We start from the raw sequence: 22,783 nt of genomic DNA on the forward strand, positions 1-22,783 counted from the left end.
TTCACAGAATCCCAGCAGTGTGCTGTCAAGGCTATTCCTGTCTGGGCTATTACATTTTGGAACCTAGAACGGCAATGCCTGATTCAAAATTGAATAATGTACGATGAATAAATTCATCCTTCGAATGGCACATTGAAATTTCTGCGCAGGGCAGGTGCAGGCAGGAGCTTGTGCGTGGGGACAGCATGTGTGGCTAGAGGGAGAGAGCGTGAGAGTGTGTGTGTGTGTGTGAGTGAGAGAGAGAGAGAGAGAGATGCTTAGTTATGATACTGCATGCGACAAAACCTCAGAGGTAAAAAAAAAACAAAAAACGGGAATTCTACTTAAGGGGCATATTTTTAAACAGTTGAACGAGTGTCGAGTCTTTTCTTTTAACCTCAGAGGTTCTACTGTACCTACACTCGAATCAAACTCTTCTAATTTGGCATTATTAAAGAGCAGTGAGTGGTGACGAGATAATTCTGAAGTCTGGATATGCTTCTCATTTTGCAACAGAAAGAGAGATTGGCGTTAGCAAAGAACTTTAAGGAAAACGTTTTCGCCTCGGAGTTTGAATCAATTAATTTGCGTCCTGGTGTGGTAATTTGCATATCCCTTGTGCCTTCTGAGCATACAGTAATCCCAACAATAATAGACAACAAACACTATTCAAAAGAGAAAAATAGCAGGTCTCTGCTCATTATAGATTTAATTTTTGTCAACTACTCGGCATCAAAGCTGATATTAGATATTCGTTATCAGTCAGTCCGTTGTATTGTCTGACCTCAATTAGTTGTCACATCACCGTCGTGTTTGCATGCATTAAAATATATATATTTTTAAAAAGTATCGTCATTTGCAAGTGAATAAAATAAAACACTCACTCTACAGTCTAATGTTTATGAAGTGCATACCATTTTCCTAAAAGCAAGTCGGAAACTTACCAAGAATATAAAAGCAGGACAACTCGTCTTTATACAGCTAACTGGCTCGTTAATACACTTCCTCTGCTTCTCCTTTAAATAATGCATGTGTAGCAATTGTAGTCGGAATGAAAGGGGACACATAAGAAAAAGAGCAATTGCAGTGAAAATAATTTGGGAGGTTTGTTTTCGTTGCTAGTTTTTTGTCTGTTTGATCTACATTCTTGCACATCGGGAACCTAATCACTGGTCAAAATTTTTAAGATAAAAAACACAGTGTGAAAATTACCCCCCTTCTCAAATCCTTTTATTTGCATAGTTTGCCTGCTTTATTGTTTGAGATCATTATACAAATGCAAATATCAGTCAAAGATAACCCAAGTAAACATAAAATGTGGTTTTTAAATGGTGATTTTATTTATCAAGGGAAAAAAACTATTCAAAGCTACCTGGCCCTGTGTGCAAAAAGTAATGGCCCTATAAACCTAAACACAACTGTTTGGCCCTCCCTCAATAGCAACAACTGATAGCAAGTGTTTTCTGTAACTGACAATGAGTCTTTTACATTTTGGGCCACTCTCCCTTGCGGAATTGTTTTAATTTAGCAACGATGGAGGTTTGTTGGGCATGAACGGCCTTTTTAAGCTCATGCCACAGCATTTCAATTGTCAGCATTTCAAAAGTCCGGACTGCAACGAGGTCTCTCCAAAACCTTCTTTTTGTGTGTGTGTGTGTGTGTGTGTGTTTTTAAAGCCTTTTAGGAGTTGACTTGCTGGGTTGCTTTGCATCATTGTCTTGCTGCAGAACCCAAGTGCACTTCATCGTGAGGTCTAAAATTAATAGTCGAACATTCTCCTTCAGGATTTTCTGTTAAAGAGCAGAATTCATGGCTCCATCAATCACAGCAAGTCGTCCAGGTCCTTAAGGACCACACAGCCCCAGACCATCCCACTACCATTACCATGTTTGACTGGTATGCTATTGTTTTCTGAAATGCTGTGTTACATTTACACCAGATGTAACACTCATATTCCAAAAAGTTCAACCGTCGTCTCATCAGTCCATAGAATATTCTGCCAAAAGTCTTGATGTTTTTTCGCAAAAGTAAGACGAGCATTTATGTTCTTCTTGGTCAGCAGTGTTTTTCGCCTTGGAACCTTGGAATTTTTCCCCCCAGTCTCTTCCTTATTGTTGAGTCATGAACACTGAGGCAAGGGAGGCCTGCAGTTCTTTAGATGTTGCCCTGAGTTCCTTTGGGACCTGGATGATTTTTCACTGTGCTTTTGGGCTCATTTTTCTAAACTGAGAAGGTTCACCACCAGTGGCGGGAATTGACATGTGCTAAGTGTGGGACCGCCGCCCAGGACCCAAAATGTGATTCCCTTTCAATTTCTACAAGTCAATAAACCAAGCACACAATTTCTTGGCATTGTTAGCATATCATAGTTTGTAGTAAATGTAGAGTATGTCTTATATGTGCTTTATCATTTGTTTCTATAAAGAATGTCAATGGCAATACTGTATTTAAATAAGTATGCCAAACTCCAGTCTAGATCTGAGAATGTTGACAAAGAGCTGGCTTCTTTCATGATACTCCTCCAACCTTATTTTCTGTGTAAGATACAGATGCATTGTGTGTCTGCATCGTACATCCTCATGTGCGCGTCATGTCAAAAGCCCTTAAGTCTTTTCTGTGAGTTTCCTGGAAAGGATGATCTCTGCACTGTCTGCAACAAAATGCTGTAAGCCTTGGGAATCGAAAGTAAACGTGATTGTGAAGTTAATGAGGAGTCTTCGGACATAGATAGTCAGCCAACCAATCAGGAAATGCAGTAAGGTGATGCAGTTTGGAACAACGTTCAAAACAAGCAAACAAAACAAGCAAAAAGCAAAAAAATATGGGGTTACACTGACAATGACCTGTTTTTTTCCCACAAGACAAAATGTACCAACATGCAATCTGTTCAAACATGAAACATGGAAGACTGAACACAGATTAAACAATGTCTGCTATGAAGAGAGGGTCGTGATTAAAAGCTTGACAAGGCAGAGAAACCTTTGCCTTCATCATGGCTGAAAACAGAGCTTCGCCTTTGATGACAATTTCTATCCTCTCAGAGTGCTTCTCTCCCAAATTTCTGCTGCTGGAAAGCGCACATGAAAACAAAAAACAAAATCATTTCCAAGCTCAGCGATTTACCAAACGGCTGGTAAAGTCGAGTTGGAGTTTTCCCCCTTTAATGAATCTTAAATCTGCAGTTAAAAAGTCTAATTTCACTCCGTTGACATCAAGTGAACATATGAGTTGACTTCATGATGATTGATCTTCACAATGATTCTTTGCATTATCCTGCATGTTCTGTTGAAATTTCAGAATGACAAGTTTCTCATGAGAAGCTCTATAGACCACCATATAAGTACTTCCATTTCAGACCGCACCCTCCAGTTCACTTTGTTTTGAAGGACAGAGTCAAGACGAGTGGTGATTGCCCTTAATTTGTTTTAATAAACCAAGTGCCGACAACCTTGGCTCATTATTGTAATGTTTTGTGCATTGAAAATAAGTTTTACTTTACAGGTGAATCAAGACTAATTGATAGACTCGGATGAGTCAATTTACAGCGCACATTTTCTGTGGTCAGCACGGTGGCAAACTGGTTAGCACATCCTCCTCACAGTTCAGAGGACCGGGGTTCAATCCCCGGCCCCACCTGTGTGGAGTTTGCATGTTCTCCCCGTGCCTGCGTGGGTTTTCTCCGGGGACTCCGGTTTCCTCCCACATCCCAAAAACATGCATTAATTGGAGACTCTAAAATTGCCCGTAGGTGTGAATGTGAGTGCGAATGGTTGTTTGTTTGTATGTGCCCTGCGATTGGCTGGCAACCAGTTCAGGGTGTACCCCGCCTCCTGCCCGATGATAGCTGGGATAGGCTCCAGAACGCCCGGGACCCTAGAGAGGAGAAGCGGCTCAGAAAATGGATGGATGGATGGATGGATGGATGGATGGGTGGATGAATGACTCATACTGCTGTGTAAGCACATCGAAAACAATCTTGATTGGGTTAGGGCCTGTTTCAGTAAGGAATGCCTGATGACCTCATTTTATGTGTCCAAAACATTACTAAACCCAACCTGACAGACTACACGAAGCCCAGATTTATCAGTTAGTGTTAGATAACCTAGTTGGGATACCCATTTGCTGCCAATTTGCTTTGTCCAACCCAAGTGGTGACCATTTTTAATAGCTGGCCATTGTACATTTTCTTCTATAACGCTATCACAAATGCCATTATTTATACATCTTCTGATGTAATAGCTGACTGTCAAAGCTCCAGTGTTACGCTGACTATAGAGGGAAAGTAAACAAGCTGCCAGGGCTGCAAGTCATGGGCAGACAGTGTGTTTGCTCGCAACCATTTTGAGAGGCCAACCACCACATTAGCATCTGTCAGGTCCAAAATGTCATTTGTATTTATGACACGAAGTTGCTTGAAGATTTGTTTTGTACTCATCGAAGCAGCAGCAGCAGCAGCAGCTTTTGACAGTGTTACCACTTTAAAGTTCTGATACAGTACACTTTGTTTTTCCAAGGTTCTTCAATGACTAGTGTGCACAACAGGATGTGTATTTAAAAAGTGTATAAAATATGCACAGCACGTCTCACTCATCTCCTGTAATCCAGCACTACTTAGTGCTTTGGACTAGATTTGATTTACTGTACCAATTTAAGCTCTCTATGTAGGTGGATAACAGAATAGCATTTGTATGAATTAAAGCTACACTAAGGGAGCCATCATAAAACCACATAAATATACACTTCACCAGCCTCAACACATCATGAGAACTTGCAAAAACGGACATCCTGTACTAGTGATGCATGCAGAAGAGCATTGTAGAATGAGGCAAATTTTTGGTAAAGACAGATAATCAATACCCTTTTGGTTACCAGCCATTCTCATTTCTTATTTAAACAGTTCAATAACCTGTTTTGTCTGGGAAAATAGGATGCTTTTGAACTCACGTGCTGAATTTGATCCTACTTGAGAGCCTTTGAATGTGTAGGAGAAAGTGAGCAAATGTGTGTGAGATGTGCAAGACCTCATCAATGATAAAGATAAAACAATAGTTCCACGCAAGTTCCAAATGAACTAATCGCTTTACTTTGTCTGGGAGCTCCATGACGAAGATGCCCTTTGTTCTAAGAGCATTTCTACCCTACACAAGTGTCACTTCAGTTTGCTATAACTTTTATTGCAATTTCTAAACAGTTTGCTAGTCAGTTAAGAAAAGAAAAAGATTCTGAACATCAAACTAAAAAAAGATTACTTTGATACTCTGAAATTGTCTATTGATTAACAAAACCAGAACCAATGTAATTTATTTATTCTTGTTGATCCCAAAAATCATTAGCATTTAAAACTCATCTGACATTACCCTCAAAAATACTTTAAATTGGATGGAATTGATTTTGATTTCGAAAAACTTTTCAGTAGAAGTTCATGTGTGTTACGCAACACTTAAAAATACCATTTATGAACATATTTGCCAAAGCTTTCGCAAAAGGATAGGTTCCACATAAACATACGCAAATAGGTGAATGTGTGAACAACTAATCGCAAATTTGATTTGCGATTAGTACAAAGTTATTTGGGGTTGATATGAGGCACTTTAAAGGGGGGCTTTTGTGTGCTGACTCCCATTTAACCTGGGTTTGAATGTGATTGATTAATTCTGAAGATAGCACCCTCCCCGGATAGCCACATCCCCAATTATATAGGGTGTGCACACTTGTGCAGTACCATTATCTCAGTTGTTTATTTTTATTTCTCCTCTAAAATATTTCCGTTTTTTAAATGACTTGTAGAGGTTATACTGTGGGTCACATTAATGATGGAAATTTTTGGAAATGATTTATCTTGATCTCATTTTTATTTATATAAAAAAAAAAACACAATTTTTGATTTGAACAGGGATGTGTAGACTTTTTTATATTTGATGTACACGCATCTACAAGTATCCAACCGACTGACCAAATTAGCATTATGTTATGTTATTTGAACCAAATGACCTCATGGGGAGATAAACTCATGCTCCACATTTATCTTTGGGTTTCATCATCGCGCTCTCTTTCCACCCATTTCTCCTGCTCATTGAAAAGCTGACCCCTTGTGACTCCTCTCTCTCCCACGCGCCAAAACAACACTAGAATTGGAAAGAGTGCTGTCCGGTGCTCACCTACCTGTGGATGACTCATTTGTTTTAGCACACGCACACAGACACGTGCACACAGGCACGCACGCACACACACACACACACACACACTCACGGTATCATGATGTTTCAACCCAGAAGATAGATTGACTGATGATGCCTTCACCCAAATAGTTCACTTTCTCTCATCCCAGTGACTTGATGGGTTTGTGAACTTGTTTTATAACGGACCCCCTCATATGTACCGATGGGAATCCCAGACAAAGAGATTTTAATTGTGATGTCTAGATGGCTGACAACAGATGCTGAAGAAGTGGTGAAGAAGTGAAGACAACCCACGTGTATTTTCATGACAAATTTCCTCAATTTATTTAAACAGGTTTCTTAACTAGTGCATCATGCCATTGTGTTATCTGGATACAAAATATAGTTTTCCAACTCATCCCAAATTTCTACACGTACAGTGGAACCTCGATAAAACGGACCCTGATATAACAGATATTGGATTAAACGTACTGTCCCGACTGAACAATGTGTCCAAAAATAGTTTCCATTTGTCACTTAAAATGCCATTGACACAGTCTGTTCGTTCCAGAATTGGCCGCTTTTGTTTACTGGTGCTGCGGCGCAATGCAGGACGAACCCCCCGCCCCTATTAGTCCGTTCTATTGACTGACGTTCTTCCACTGTATGAATTTTTTAAAAGAACTAATAGCACACATCGATTTTGAAAAACAACATTTTGGGGAATTGTCAACTGATGTGGAACACAATCAGATTGAGCCAATGAGCAGTTTGTAAAATGTTCAGATCTGGTTGAATAAATGTCATTTTTCTCAGAATAATAAATATAGTGGAACCTCAATAAAATGGACTAATAGTCCGTAACAGCCGATTGTCCAGTACATTGAAGCATTTATTTTGTCGCCAAATACAGCCATATTACTGCACAGTAAAAAGAATGATGTTTTCTACTTTTTTCGTGGCCCAAAATGCCCAGTACAGTACAAAGTTATTGTAAATAAATATAAAAAAGCTTGAAAATGTTTGAAAAGTTTCAAAATGTAACCAAACTTACCGCTGGTGCGCTTTATGTGGACATTATTGACGTACTCGTCATAGGCGAGTCGCTTTCATGAGCCACGAAGAATAAGTGCTTCCTCGTTTGAATTCGATTGTCATAGTTGCACAGCTTGATAAATACATAAAAAGCTGTTACTGTACCAAAAATAGCATGTTCCAGACTACAGAGACTTGTGTGGCATATTCCTCTTTATATAAACACCGCAGACAGCCATGTGAGCTCTCTCTGCGGTGCAGAGCACTATGCTCGATATGCTACTCTATAGATGAACTCCTGCCACCATGTAAATAATGTTGCCACATTCAACATGGCCACCACGTAGGCACGTCTGCTAATTGAATCCAGTCATATTGGCTATCTATGATCTGGAAACCCATGACCAAGATTCAAATCCGGCCTCGCCTATGTGGAGTTTGCATGTTCTCCCCGTGCCTGCGTGGGTTTTCTCCGGGTACTCCGGTTTCCTCCCACATCCCCAAAACATGCATGGTAGGTTAATTGTTGACTCTAAATTGCCCGTAGGTGTGAATGTGAGCATGAATGGTTGTTTGTTTATATGTGCCCTGCGATTGGCTGGCGTGCAGTTCAGGGTGTACCCTGCCTCTCGCCCGAAGATAGCTGGGATAGGCTCCAGCACGCCTGTGACCCTAGTGAGCGGTATGGAAAATAGATGGATTTCAAACCTTCATACATACTGTATGATACCAAAATATATGCATGTAAGTTGCAGGTATTATTTTTGTCCACTTGCGGTCACCAGTCACAACTACTACATTATTGTATGAAATGATCTCAAACTTTGGACAATGTGTTTTTTACACACCCTTTCTTCCTGGCTGAGACTTATAGCGCTGCAATTACAGTCCTGGTGTACAAAATAATGACTTCATAATCCAGCATTATAGCCAATAATCAGTGATATAAGTATGATCAAAAAAATTATGATGTGATGCAGTCAACCTGCAAAAAGTGAACTGCAATATAGCGAGCACCAACTGTAATTCTGCTCTTCTTCCTACCCAATGAATCTGAAACAAATATTCACATACATTTATTTACAAATGGAAAAGACAATCCTATTGTGAGCTGTCCATTTCTGAAAATGTGCCTGTGAGCAATGTGTTCTGAATTTTGTCAAAATGCGACGTTAAAATTTGGCCATGGTATTTGTTAGGGGTGTCGCGATCCAATCTTTGAGATCGGAAATCTGTCCGATGTCAGCAAAAAAAATTGTATCGGATCAGATCGAATTGGATCAAAAATCTCAGATTTTACGATTCTTATACAAGCAGTCCATTCCATGAGCCGCTCCAGCACTTTTATCCAGCAGCTCCCGGACAGCATGGAGATCCCATGTGATCACAACAACAGGTTGCTAAGAGTGAGTGTTGCTTCTTTAAGGTCATTTATTGACACTCTTGTTTAAGTTTACTGTAAAACTAAACTCACATAAAACAAGAATTATACCTATTGAATGTTCAAATACATCACAACCTTTGTTTCTTTCGTCGTTTTTGCTCACAAAAATCCCTAACTCAAACCTAACAGACAATGAATGAAAAACACCTTTGATGAGCCAACGAAATTTAGCATTGAACTTGCGGCACATATCTCTCAAAATAATGACTATTGGTGCTCAAACGCTGTATAACCACATACAAGCAGGCAAGATAACGATACTCTCTGGCATATATTCTTCAAACTATGTGAAACACGAGTTATCATAGCGATATTCGATCGTGACTTTTATTTTCTTTGTTCCTGCAAGTGTGTATCTCATTGTGTGCACCACACTGCCAAGACCAGGCCAAGACATGCACAGCAGGAGCAGCGATTGTCAATAAAACTAAACCACAGTTGCATCAAGAAGTTCAAAAGTGTATTGCCACATATGTGGGAAAAGTAGATGATGTTCCCACTATATATTGAAAGTAAAAAAAAAGAAAAATTGAATTTTGCACTTCTAAAGTATAATTTGTATTTATTATTTTTTGAGATCATTTTTATTGGTTTTCTAATTTATTTTCATTGAATCTACTCACATGTAGAATATGCTTATGTTTAAATGAAGCAGTGGTTACGGTATGGTGCAATTTAAATATATATTGTATTTTTGTTATTGGTTTTATAAGTTATTTTTCAGGATTTCCTGATATAATTTAGATTTATTTTATTCAATTGTTGTACATTCTTATTTTTAAAGTTACCTTATGTACTGTAACCCATTGGTTAATAATAAATGGGCCAGTTTTTCTCATACCTACTGTTGCTGATTATTGTTCTCTGTTTGAGTAATACCACTCCATCAAGCCTTTTCTAACATTCCATACTGCAAAATAAGTAAAGTATGTATGAATATTGCTGATATCAGATCGCACAAATATTGGTATCAGACCAAATTATCGGTATCGAATCGGAAGTGAAAAAGTTGGATCGGGACATCCCTAATATTTTGTGTTTGGTCATGTGTCCGCTGCTTGTGACACACCCTTAGATCCACACATTAATTGAAAAGTGGAAAGGGGGATATGCTCCTTTTATCTAATTATATTTTAATTTCTAAATTCCATGGATGTTAATTTTAAAACCCGGAACTCGCTTATCTGTAAGCATCAGTATTAGTCAGAGAAAATGAATCTTGGGAAGAATCACATATTTCATGGACGCATTTACTCATGACGGCAAAATGTAGCCTTTTAGAACTACAGTGGAACCTCCAAAGTTGAAACGTTGCAACGTAAGTGTCATTTTAGTAAAAAGATAAGTTAATCACTGAGCATATATATATATATATATATATATATATATATATATATAAGCGGCACGGAGAGGGAGAGAGAGGGATGTATACTTTTGCTACATGTCTCGGGTGATTGAAATGTAACTCCCTATTTTTAAGTACTTGTAATTTATTTCTGACCTAGAAGTCTTACAAGAAATGAGCACAAGAAGAAAGTGCATTGCATGGCGTTTTATTTAAAATTCGATATGGGCGCCAGCATTAGCCACCAGTTTCTCAAGCTGCCTGGGAACCGCATTAACTGATTTCACAAGGAACTCTTGTGGGATGGAAGACATAACTTCTCGTATTCGCCCTTTCCAAAGTCGTTGGTTTGGTAGAATAGACTTCCTCCTTTAATCGTGGAACATACACTAAGAAACTGAGAAAAATATTACAACATATGAATAAATTATAAGTATTTTAAAATAGGGAGTTACTTTTCAATCACCCTGTATATTAAAGAGCTACTTTATTACATTATATTTTGGTCTGGACCAGAGTAGCAAACTACCTGTGAGCACAGCTAAAGTAGTGTTAAATCGTTTGATTTGGGTTACACTTGTTTGATTATTGTCTTAACAAGTTAGCACATGAAACACAAGGGGCAACGAAATATCCATCCATCCATTTTCTGAGCCGCTTCTCCTCACTAGGGTCGCGGGCGTGCTGGAGCCTATCCCAGCTGTCATCGGGCAGGAGGCGGGGTACACCCTGAACTGGTTGCCAGCCAATCGCAGGGCACATAGGAACAAACAACCATTCGCACTCACAGTCATGCCTACGGGCAATTTAGAGTCTCCAATTCATGCATGTTTTTGGGATGTGGGAGGAAACCGGAGTGCCCGGAGAAAACCCACGCAGGCACGGGGAGAACATGCAAACTCCACACAGGCGGGGACGGGGATTGAACCCCGCACCTCAGAACTGTGAGGCTGACGCTCTAACCAGTCGGCCACCGTGCCGCGCAACGAAATATATTGCAATCAAAATCGGTTCTCATGGAAGCACACTGCTGATGGTTCTGCTAATTAAAGGAAGTGAAACAACAGAGAAACAGTTATTGCTCGCTTTGTAACAGCACAAACATTTAAACTGTCAGCTTTTTGGGGTATTCCGAAAATATCAAATATTTGTTAAATGAATTATACTGAATTGACGTTTTTTGGGGGGTTTTTTTCATGTGGGGCGATGGTCTCCTTTGGGCCCTGGCATTTCGCATGCATCTGTGACCTGCTTGGTGCTTCAACTCTTCCTGCATAAGGCAGCAACCCTTTATGATTCATATATAATCACATCAAGCGAACAGCGAACACATGCCGCTTCCCATACAGAGTGGGCCAATCCGAAACCACCGCCTGCCTGGTATAGTACACGTTACGTCTCACTTCCTTGATGCAAACTCTGCCATAGAGTCTCGGGGACTTTTTTTTTTTTTTTTTTTTTTTAGGGGGGGGGGGGGGCACGAGATTTGTGTATCTTCAACACGTGCTTCCTTGTCATTGCATGTCCTCCCTCCAGCCAAGCTTGTTTTGCCTGTGACCTTTTAGCACATTCCCCTGGCATCCCTGCAGCCTGCAGTCATTTGCAGTTTGCGCTCTCACAAGCAGCATAGTAAACGTTTCCAAATGGGCGCATAAATTGCAACGTCGGGTACATCGGCGTCACACGTCTTATTTACTTGTATAACATTGGGTACGCATCGTCGTCACAGTGACTACGAGCTAAAGGGGACCATCCAACATTGCTTACACACCCTTTTACGCAGATTCATTTGTTTGCCCTTCAGCTTTGGATAAAGGGCTATATTTAGACGAAAGAAGTATGCTAATGAGCTTCTGGAAGGCATATCTGACAGCTTCTAAGCCAAATGCTGCCAAGTCCATAATCTTTAACCCAAATTCTTTATTTTCTCCCCCTCAGACTATTGTGATTTAATTCTGGAATTGCTTAAAGGGTTGCATAACGGAGGTGTGGGGTTTATCACATTTATTAAGTGTTAAAGTGCATATCCATTTGACACTGAGCCGGCCCCCAGAGAAAGAAACCTCTTACATAAGTACTTTCTCTGATGAAGATAAGAAATAAGTCCCATCAGTCTCTCGCATTACCATTTTTTAATATAACTCATTGATCTATCAGGCTGTAAAATCTCTTTCTGCTTGTCTTCTTGACACGATGAGGACAAATAATGTCCAATTGTTTTATCTAAAATTAACTGATACCACATTCAGGGCACTTATATGAGTTGATATGTGATATTCAAGCTTAGAAAATGCCATTAAAACCTGAAATGAAGCTGGGTTATTGAAGGTAGACAGGGGGATCTGCTCATTTTGTCTACCTAATTTGATTTTAATTTCTAAAGTCCATGGATGTTATTTTTAAAACCCAGAACTCACTTATCTGTGAGCATCAATATTAGTCTGAGAAAATGAATCTTGGGAAGAATCGCGTATTTATTACACACATTTAATCATAACGGCAAAACTGATCGTTTTATAACTACAGTGGAACCTCCAAAGTTGAACACAATCAGCTTTGTGAGTCTGGTTGACTTTTAGGTTGTTCTAATTAAAAAAATAATAATAATCAATACAAGTAATAATTACATTTTTCCAGGGTCAAACTGTCGCCCACAAACAACCTTTATTTATTGGACAAATAATACTTTACGTAAGATTGAAACATTGCAACCTAACTGTCATTTAAGTAAAAAGAGAAGTTAATCCCTGTACAGTCAAAAACTGAACAAATGTGATCTATATTAATTTTATAATAATTCATTATTGGTCTGTTTCTCTTGGTAGATTCATGCTAATGCTCATGTTAGTCGGGCGGAGCCAGAGGGGAGTCCGGGATAGCACTGGACCCCCTTGAAATCTGATTGGACCCCCCAGTGTCAGCTTCAAACCGCCACTCCACATGAACGTGTACATTTAATTCGGATTTCTGCTTATATATTGACGTGTTTCTCCAATGATTTTAGAGGAATGAAACAAGCAGACAATCGGCCAGCTAGCTGTTTCATGCTCTAGGTTTAAATTAAATCTAACGTGGAGGAGGATGGGGGATTATCCTTCACGTTTTGCCCTTATGTCTCTAAACCGTTAGTATACTGATGTTTGTTTAAAAGCTTTAAAACTGACACCGCTACAGTTTCAAAATTGTTGCTGTTGCATTTTTTTCCTCTTCTGGGCGGCATCTTATTTCATGCATAATGTACTGCACAACAGGCTAGCTAAAAACACTTTTAAGACAAACTAGTGGAGCGCTTTCGAAGAAAACTTCAGGAGTTGAGGGGGTCACAAAAGTGCTGTTAATGAGCTTCACAAGTGTAACTTGTTCAAAAAGCATAAATACTGGAATTCAAGTTCATTCTGCCTTTATATTTTAGAGTTTGATTTCTGAAATTTCACCACTATCACCAATTTAGCTTGTTTAAAATAGGTATAACCTATTTCAAGTTAATTCAGCATTGTTATTTAAGTATTTTGTCTGTTTATTTGATTCAAAAAGTCTGCCTTTTTCCACTACAAAAAAAGAAGTCTGCCTTTTTATTTACTTCATAAAATGTGTGCCTTTTTATTTCATATTTCATGTTTGTCATGTTCATGTTTCATATATATATATATATATATATATATATATATATATATATACTGTGTTCATGGTTTCAACATTGCATAAAGGCTTTTTGTATTACTGGGCTATTTCTTTTTTTTTTTTGTGAAATAAATTTGAGTTGCTAAAGAATGTCAAAAATTTGGATTGTGACTTAATGACTAAGTTAAATTTTGGGTCCTGAGGCGAAACCAGCTAAGAACTACTGAGTAGCTAAAAGTTTGAATATTAAACTTACATCTACAGTGGTCTATTTCCCCTGACATTTTTTTAGGCTTGAAGTGGGGATTTGATAACATTGTGTAATTGTAAGTAATGCTAAGAGTAACAAATCTGGCCTATTTTTTTTTCATAGGGTCCGTTGAGAAATGAAGAGACAGGGGGACAAGATATATAACTTCTTTTTAAAGAGAAGCAAGCCAGGTAACGGTAAGGTGGACAGAGAGAGTGTGAGTGAATAGCTTGTGTGTGTGTGTGTGCACGTGTCCGTGCGTGTGTGTGAGTGGATAACTGTGAGCGGGTTACTCTGTGATTATTGAAAAATTGTTGAAGTTGTGTTTGTGTGTACATTGTGTTGTAAACATTGTTAATAAACTTTAATTTATGGGCACAAATGTCATCTTCTGTGTGCTTAGTATGTACATTGCAACATTCAGAGACTCGGATTGCAATTCATTGGTCGAGAAACAAATTCATTCTCATTGTCTGGGATCCCCTGAAATAGCCTCGGCCACCCCAAGGATAAAAGTCTAGCTCTGCGACTGATGTTAGTGCACCGCAAGCTGTAAAAGCTACGGTTGCCTTTTATTGATGACTCATTTAGTAGCATGTTATGACAGTTTGTTTGGCATTGGATTTTTTTTCTTTTTTATCTACGACCAGCCATAAATGCTAAACATTGATACTCCAGGCAGAAAAGTATCTCCAAGGATAATCATAAACTTTAGTAGTGCAGTTTGAAATGCCGACTATCAAATGTGATGGGCAAAATGACTGCTAAATAAATCTTTAGAAATCAAATGAGCAACCATTTCCTTGGATTTCCAAACCATTTCATCCACATGGTCTAATCAAAGCATGCAGGTGCAAAGTGTTTACATAGTGTATCTTCAGCCATCATGTTCCCTGCCAGCCAGTTTCTCAGTTGGCTAATCATGTGAATATTTTGGCATAGAGGAGCCATTTATTAGCATCCCACTAGAATAGTGACAGGCTGTAAAATCAGGTTTTTGCATCAACCTTTCTTTCTCTTTATGCATCTCAGGTAAATGAGGCAAAGCCAAGTTGGACATGAAAGTATCAGAATAGCACGCACGTCATGAATGTGAAAACATTCCAACCAATTAAAATAGACAAAGGTAGTTGAGGACTCTCATCTGTTGCAAATTTGAAACTATTTTCCCATAGAAAGTCGACCAAAGGAGTTATAATTATCATTTTCTATAGCGTTTGTCCTCATTATTGTTGTGTGTGAGCTGGAGCCTATTCCATCTGACTCTGGACTAGTCCCAAGTCAATCGCAGGGCACATATAGACAAACAAGTAACAATCATTCTCATTTGCATTCACACCTATGGACAATTAGAGTCTTCATTAACCTTTTTGGAATGTGGGAGGAAGCAGATGTACCTGGAGACAGAAACCCATGCAAGCACATAGAGATCATGTAACTTCCACACAGGGTTGCCTGAGCAGAGATTCAAACCCAGGAATAGAAAGCCATCACAAGTCATCATCAAGCCGTGGGTTTTCTCCGGGCACTCCGGTTTCCTCCCACATCCCAAAAAAATGCATTTATTGGAGACTCTAAATTGCCCATAGGTGTGACTGTGAGTGCGAATGGTTGTTTGTTTGTATGTGCCCTGCGATTGGCTGGCAACCAGTTCAGGGTGTACCCCGCCTCCTGCCCGATGATAGCTGGGATAGGCTCCAGCACGCCCGCGACCCTAGTGAGGAGAAGCGGCTCAGAAAAAGGATGGATGGATGGATGGATGGATGGACATGGTGTGAACCTTGGTTAACCATTTACACTATCCCTCACTATCGGGGTCCTGCAATGTAGACAGCAAAAAGCATTATGGGTACCCTGGATTCATTGCAGTGATTGGCCTGTCACGATAATTACTATATTGGCTTATATTTCGATAAATAAGATGGACACTATAGTTTTTCCGGACTCGATAAATTGTCATTGTTCTGGTGAGCCGGCGCGCGTATCACACAGTGAGCGAGTTGGACGGCTGTGTCATTAGCCGCTAGTGGGCTCATGGAATGCCGGCGGACCGGTAGACTCTTGCGGGTGTTGGGGCCATCCAATACTCTATAGCCATGCTTCATGTGCAACACCTAGATTCAGACAACAGAGACACTCATGGGAAAGTTAACTGCTTGTTGTGTTTGTGAGCTAGCTGACGAGCTAACGAGTTTCGGAGCATACCAACCACACAGTAGCCGGGTTTTCACGGAGATGTTCTTTGTCATTCAGATTGAAATCATTCCGATTGAAGATCTCTGGTCAACTGTTTACATGTGAGGGCACCTATTCCGATCGGGTTTATACATGTGCACTCTTCGGAACAGCCATCTGACATGCGCACTTCGTCGTGAACGTCACGTCATATAGCAAGACCGCGGTCTGTCGTCTATTCAGCACAGTAGTTGGGATTGTTTTTATGCATTTATTAAAAAAAAAAAAAAAACACTTGATAAAAAAAAAAACTCATAAGTAGTTAAAAACAAGATCTCCGTCACGTACAAACTCCGCCATTCAGATTCGGCCTGCTTATTTCGATTGAGGTTTAAATGAAGCATTTTCATTCAGTTTCATTCAGCTTCTAAAGCGATTAAAATTGGAAAAGATGGCTCCATGAAAACCAGGCTGGTCTTGCAGCTCTTTATTCTTTATTTCAGACGCTGTTGTGTTAGTCACAATTAGTTTGAGGTGGGCAGATGAAAAATGTTCCATTATTTAGTTAAATTAGGATTGTCATCACAATTAATATTTGTATTAAAAACATTACATAAATATAAAACAATGAAAGGAAAACCTGTAAGAACAGTGGTGCCTTCTTGTGCCGTGTTACGACATATTCTTATGTAGCTGCGCAAAATAGTCCACTGCGTGCCATTTGTAACCTCAAAACACTGTAAGTTATGACCGAGTAAAAGATGACCCCATATGTGACAAAAACGCAATTTACTTTATTTAATGATCAAAATTTTGATGAACAATATCAGACTGTACCTTGACAACTAAATAATGATTCATTTTGTGTGTGTGTGTGTGTGCGCACACACACACACGCACACACCCCTGTGCACTAGGCCTCAGCTGGAAGTGGTCTTTAATTAGAAACGGATGACCTCATGTGAGAAGAACCATTTTTCACTCAAATATATTCAACTATTGAGTCTGGTCATGAGAGTAAAGATTAATTCTCTATTCATTGGCAGGCATGTGAGACCTTCAAGCGATTTCAGACCAAATTCATCACCATGGAGACCGTGTTATTTCGCGTTAGTTATTCACTTTTAGCCTGCTGCCGATTTCGGAAACATTCAGAATGATTTAAAACAAGCATAAACCTTTTTGACAAACATGTCCTGTTCATGTCATTCTTCAAGCACTCACATCGCCAGTGGGCAGATGTGAAGGAGCCGTCAGCCATTTGCTGAGTGACACAAGCATGAAGAAAACGTCATGTGACTTGATAAGTTTGCAGCAACAGCGGGCGACGCAGCAGGCGGTTCAACCCTTTTAAAATGCATAATAACTGAAGGATGCACAAGCACACAGTGGTGTTTTCACCTGTGTTCAATATAAAACCCATTCATAAAGTTAAACGTGCATGATATTATGAAGTCAATCCTGCTTCTGGCTTTTATGCCAATAAATCCAGACCTTTTACTGCAGGCCCACATAGCACCAGTTTTGTAAAATATTGTAAGCTTTGTTTGATTTTATTGTCGAGCAGGCATTTCAAGAGGGTTACACACACTTGATTTCAACACCGATTTTTTTTTTTTTTTTTTAATTTAATTTTTTTAAAATGTGAAAGACCCCACACATGATGAAGAATTACCATGTGCGTGCATATACTCCGGATAACCAACACAGCACACCATACACATCATCATGTCTGCCGTAATACCAAATGTGACCTGTGAGAGACAGGATGGTGCCACAGGGCATCCAAACTCCTGGAAAATAAGAAGTAGTACAGTGGGCCCTGGTTCGGCACCCGCCAATTCACCTATTTGTGGTCCGGGTTAGGGTTTTTCGTTTATTTTTCTCACATTTTTAGTGGAACTTTGTGAGGCTGAAGGCTGTGTTCCTACTTTATTTCATAGCTAATAAACAACATCTGTAGTCATCTGCAGGCTTCTGTTGTGCAATTTATTTAGTTATGTTATCTCAATAAATTAGAATAAATATATTCAAATTTATTGAGATGTACCTTTATTCTACTATAGGAAAGTCTGCAAATGATTCCAATTCATGCCCACTTATGTTTTGACTTTTTCTAAGATAGTTGGACACGTAACAATAAAAGTAAACACAACGCAGTTCATGATCTGTGTGGGTTGCTTCTCCGTCTTTCAGTGGGTGTAAATGCTAACAGGAATTGGTCTAATTCCAAATTTAAAGCAAAAAAAAAAAAAGTCCAGTACAGTATTAGGAGTGTTAAAGACACCAGAAAACACACATATACCTTTATGCTAAAGTAAAATAGTTCATACAGTTTAGTGATCCAAAAGAGAGACCCCATACACACCCCACACACATATTCAAACTGTTCTTTTTCCATGAGGTGCAACATACTGTACATCTTCAATAATTTTCAAAAACTAGAATTGTTCAGACAAGTTCGAATGTATTTACCGTATTTGTTTTTCTCGAATCCTCACTTGGTCGGGATTATATATACAATATATAGTCTTTTAATACATGGAACTGAGGATTCTAGAATTTCTTGCATGATCGTTATTGACAGCAGTCAGCAGTTTCTCTTTGCTAGCATTAAAATAATTTGTTTGCCAGGACTCATTGGATCAACTGATACTGTGGACAATAGGGATTGCCAAGGTAAAGCTCTAAAAAGAAGAAAAGGAGATTTTCACAAGTTAAGGAAAGTCTTTTGGTGCCATTTCTGAACTGCTGATTCTAAGATCATTAGTTTAAACAACTTTAAAAGTTATTTGAATATGTCAACACATTGCCATGGTCTGGAAGACCCAAACTGTCACCCTTGGATGAAAGAAAATTGGCAAGGATGTTCAGGCATGCCCCAAGAACCACCAAAGTTTGAGCTTACTATAAACCTGAAACTGCTGGAACATCAATGTCACTGTCCAGGGTGAAGTGAGTTTTAATTCTCCACGGGCTGAGAGGGTGCCAACTATTAAAAAAGCCCTGCCTTACACCTTCAAGCTTAACTGAAATTTGCAGATGCGCACATGGGTAAGCCAAACGCCTTCTGGACAAAGGTTTAATGGTCAGACGAGAGGACGATTGAGCTATTTGACCAAAATGACAAAATATTAAAGATGTGAATATCATTTCTCCATTTTTATCAGGTCATCAACTTTCATCATTCCAACCAATTTTACATAAAAATTTCCATCTCTTTTTTTAAATAGCTTTTCCAGCAGCTTCAATCACATGCAGACAGACTGCGAATAATATGGTTGGCACAGAATTATGGAATGTATAGAAAATAATCCTGTCGCCTTGTGTAATGTACTGGAATTGCATACTGCAGCTTTTGAGTGAATGCAGTTTATGTAACAAGATGCACAATATAACTTAAGTTAAAAAAAATATATATTTTTAAAAAAGAAAAGAAATCGATTTGGCCAGCCACATGCAGCATTAAGAGGCACTTTGCACTCTAACTCATTCTCATTGTAATATGTGATAAAGTCATTGCTGACTACTTTTTGACTAATAAGCCAACTATTCTGTTTTAGCAACACTAAAACCACCCGATATAGCTATTGTTGTAATTATTAACATGGGGCTTTTGTCTGGAAGACACTGTAGCATAAGCTCTGTCTTGCTTGCATTAAACCTCACTGTGTGTGTCTGTGTGCATTTGCGTGTGGGCAACAGACGTGTGTGTTTGCATAAACGTCTTTGTCCATGCTAATTAATTGGGACAGGAACCAAGGGAGAGTGGATCTCCAGCTGCTACTCCCTGCCTCTATACACCAGGGTTAACTTGCTCCTCAGAGACCAATACACTTGCATTGAACACACACACACGCATACACACACACACAGACAGAGTGGGTATCAACAGGGAGCGCTTAAGACGGATGGAGGTGAAACTGAAGTCCAAAGTGACATTTGCAGTTCTTCGTAGTGCACTAGACTTGCTGTCAGAGTCTAATTGAGAAAACAGGCCCGCAGGTTACAACTAAGGCCGCCTGGTGATGAATACGAAACTGCACATCTCAGCAGTGCACTTTCATGCAGCTCAAGATAACCAATCGGAGAGAACATTGAAGAAAACAGGTCTTGGCAGCAAATAACACCTTTGCTATTTTGGTTTTTTTAATTTATTTACTGAGTTTTGGTGATGAACATTTCAGTAGACACTTACATGTGGTCACTCCACAATGTTTAGTCCATCCATATTTATGTTACCTGACTTTTTTTTCTGCCTAGTCTGCCTCAGTTGTTGCATTTCATTCTACATTAATCCAAAACAGTTTATTTTATTTAGTGCTTGTGCATTGTACAAATAAAGGACCCCCAATAACTGAAGCGGCACATACTACCATTTTTTTATTTATTCTTTATGTACTTGTTTATTAGTGCTGAGCAGAATTTGTACTCAGTTGCTAACCAAAACAGCAGCACTAAATCGACAAACAAACTGTTTTTGATGTATTAAAGTGTAGAATTCGAACCATTGTTATCTGCATGTTGGAAACATGTTTCCTGTACTGCATTAAAAATGATGTGGAGATGGCGGTGAACATTTCGTTTTATGCACGGAAGACAAAGTCGTCAAATTCATACCCGTTCACATGACCTTAAATTACAGAAAAGGTTGTAAAATGGGTACTCTGAAAGAACAGTGGTGGGATGCAACAAAGTACAAATACTTCATTACTGTAAAAACTACGGCGACACGGTGGACGACTGGTTCGTACGTCTGCCTCACAGTTCTGAGGATCCGGGCCCCGCGCCCCAAATCTGTGTGGAGTTTGCATGTTCTCTCCATGCCTGCATGGGTTTTCTCCGGGTACTCCGGTTTCCGTTATAGGGACTAAAGAGACTCCAATTTTTAATCTTGGGTATCGTCTGCTCTTGTTGTCTTTGTCAAAGGCGATTATCTAGCCAGATTGCGACACCTACCAACCCAGAAGCCAGTTCGTCTTTTATTTTATGTATTAAATCTTTACTGAAAAATACCACATAGCGCCGTATTACTCTCAGTGGCAAGAATGCGGAACAAAATGGTGTAATCAGCCACAGATTGTTCTTCTTGCGAAAAACGAACATTGATTCAGGAATTGTCCGCATGAATCAAGTTCACCCGTATATTGCGAGGGACAATGTACAATAGGTTCATCAAGAAACGACATTTTCGAGACCGGGAGTGTAATCGTGACAGGAGATGAGGTAAGTGTACACACATGATTCAAATACGAATCTAGTGATTCTACTTAGCTAGTCAAAGCTGTAACGCTGTCCATAACTTCACGCAGGATGTGGTCATGCTGCCCCACGAGGACTCCTTGGCTTGATAAAGCCTGATGCAATTGCTCGGTGTCCGCGTGATCCACGTATTCTGTAATCGTTGGCAAATGACCGAAGGATGTATCACAGAGCAGATTCCACAAACAATGAACAATCAAGTAGACTGTATTGAACCAAAGATGCATGCGAACATGAAGTACAATGGTGGAATTGCATTCATTTCTTTTCATGGGTCTGTGCATTTTAGAGAGCACAATGAAAACATCCCAGAATGCATCAAGTATGGCCCATAGACGAACTCCACTGCTTTTAATCACAGCGTCATGTATCATAGCCATTTAGGAGCTCACGGAGCTTGAAGCGTTCCCCATTTGGAAGATTCCAGGCATTTGCTGTAGTGGGAAACTTCTTCTCCTTGTCCAAAGTGAGCCAGTGACATGGAAAAATAAACAAAGACAGAATACAGAGAAGCCTCTGAACCAGAATACCAATCAAGTGATACTGTACAAATTGGAATCATTAGGAAAAATAAGCCTAATAAAAAATAAAAATAAGCCTCTAATGTCACGTTAAAAATCCAACAAGATTCGGCTCAGTGAGCATCTAAAGGACTCCACAAGCATTTTTTGCTTTTTCTTTGGCTTTTTGTGCTGCCACCAAAGAATGGTATTGATGCTAGCAAAGAGGGAAAGTGTAACATTAACCATGGAAGCAGACATGGACGTTATGCTTCTTATTTTACCCCATGACTGACTTAACTAGACATGGCCCTATTTGCTATTAAAGCAGATCGCACCAGGTACTATTTATAGTCTTCTCTTTAAAAACAAATTGGCCTCTTTACCAATGTACCCACATGCTGAGAAGGAAATAGCCGACAGAAGACCCTCATTCTCTGTTTTTGTTACTCGGTCCAACCGGTGCGTTCAATGCGGTGTGGTTTTTGCATTTTCCTGCTGTGATATTTTGAAGTGCAATGGAAATCAGTGTTACTATGAAGGGAACACATGGAAAGAAATGGCAAAAATAAACACATGCTAACATTAGCTTATACTGCTGCAGCACCTAAGCTTTGTATGCTGCACTATGACAGTCCTCATTCTCCACTTCGCTGCAGCAGCCCATATAGTGTCCCCTTGAAAAAATAAAATGGCCTTAACTGGCATACCCACATAATTGGAAGTAAATACAGACAGCAATCATTCTCCCTTATTTTTGTTGCTCGTTATGACTGATGCATTCAAATTGCAACTAATTTTGCATTTTCCTTCATTACTACCGTCTTTTCATGACCATAGGGCGCACCGTATTAAATGGCGCAGCCTCACTTACGGGGCCCATTTCTGTATTTAACACATACATAAGGCGCACCGTATTATTGGGCGCAGGCATGGTAAAACATACGCTAGCTTAAAACATACGCTAGCATGCATGCACGCTAAAACAATGTTTTTAAAAAGGCAGCGGGAGCA

At 39.4% G+C, this 22,783-nt stretch overlaps 1 protein-coding gene across 1 annotated transcript in view; it reads left to right on the forward strand.

The window, feature by feature from the left end:
* kcnj5 (potassium inwardly rectifying channel subfamily J member 5) overlaps positions 1-15,231 on the forward strand; it is a 52,729-nt gene extending 37,498 nt beyond the window's left edge. Inside the window, exon 4 of the mRNA XM_061782930.1 lies at positions 13,956-15,231. Coding sequence (XP_061638914.1) covers positions 13,956-13,972 — 17 coding nt within the window. The 3' untranslated portion in view covers positions 13,973-15,231. The remainder of the gene's footprint in view (positions 1-13,955) is intronic.
* The last annotated feature ends 7,552 nt before the right edge of the window (positions 15,232-22,783 follow it).

Source organism: Phyllopteryx taeniolatus, chromosome 8 (assembly GCF_024500385.1).
Source record: "Phyllopteryx taeniolatus isolate TA_2022b chromosome 8, UOR_Ptae_1.2, whole genome shotgun sequence".
Classification (NCBI taxonomy): Eukaryota; Metazoa; Chordata; class Actinopteri; order Syngnathiformes; family Syngnathidae; genus Phyllopteryx; species Phyllopteryx taeniolatus.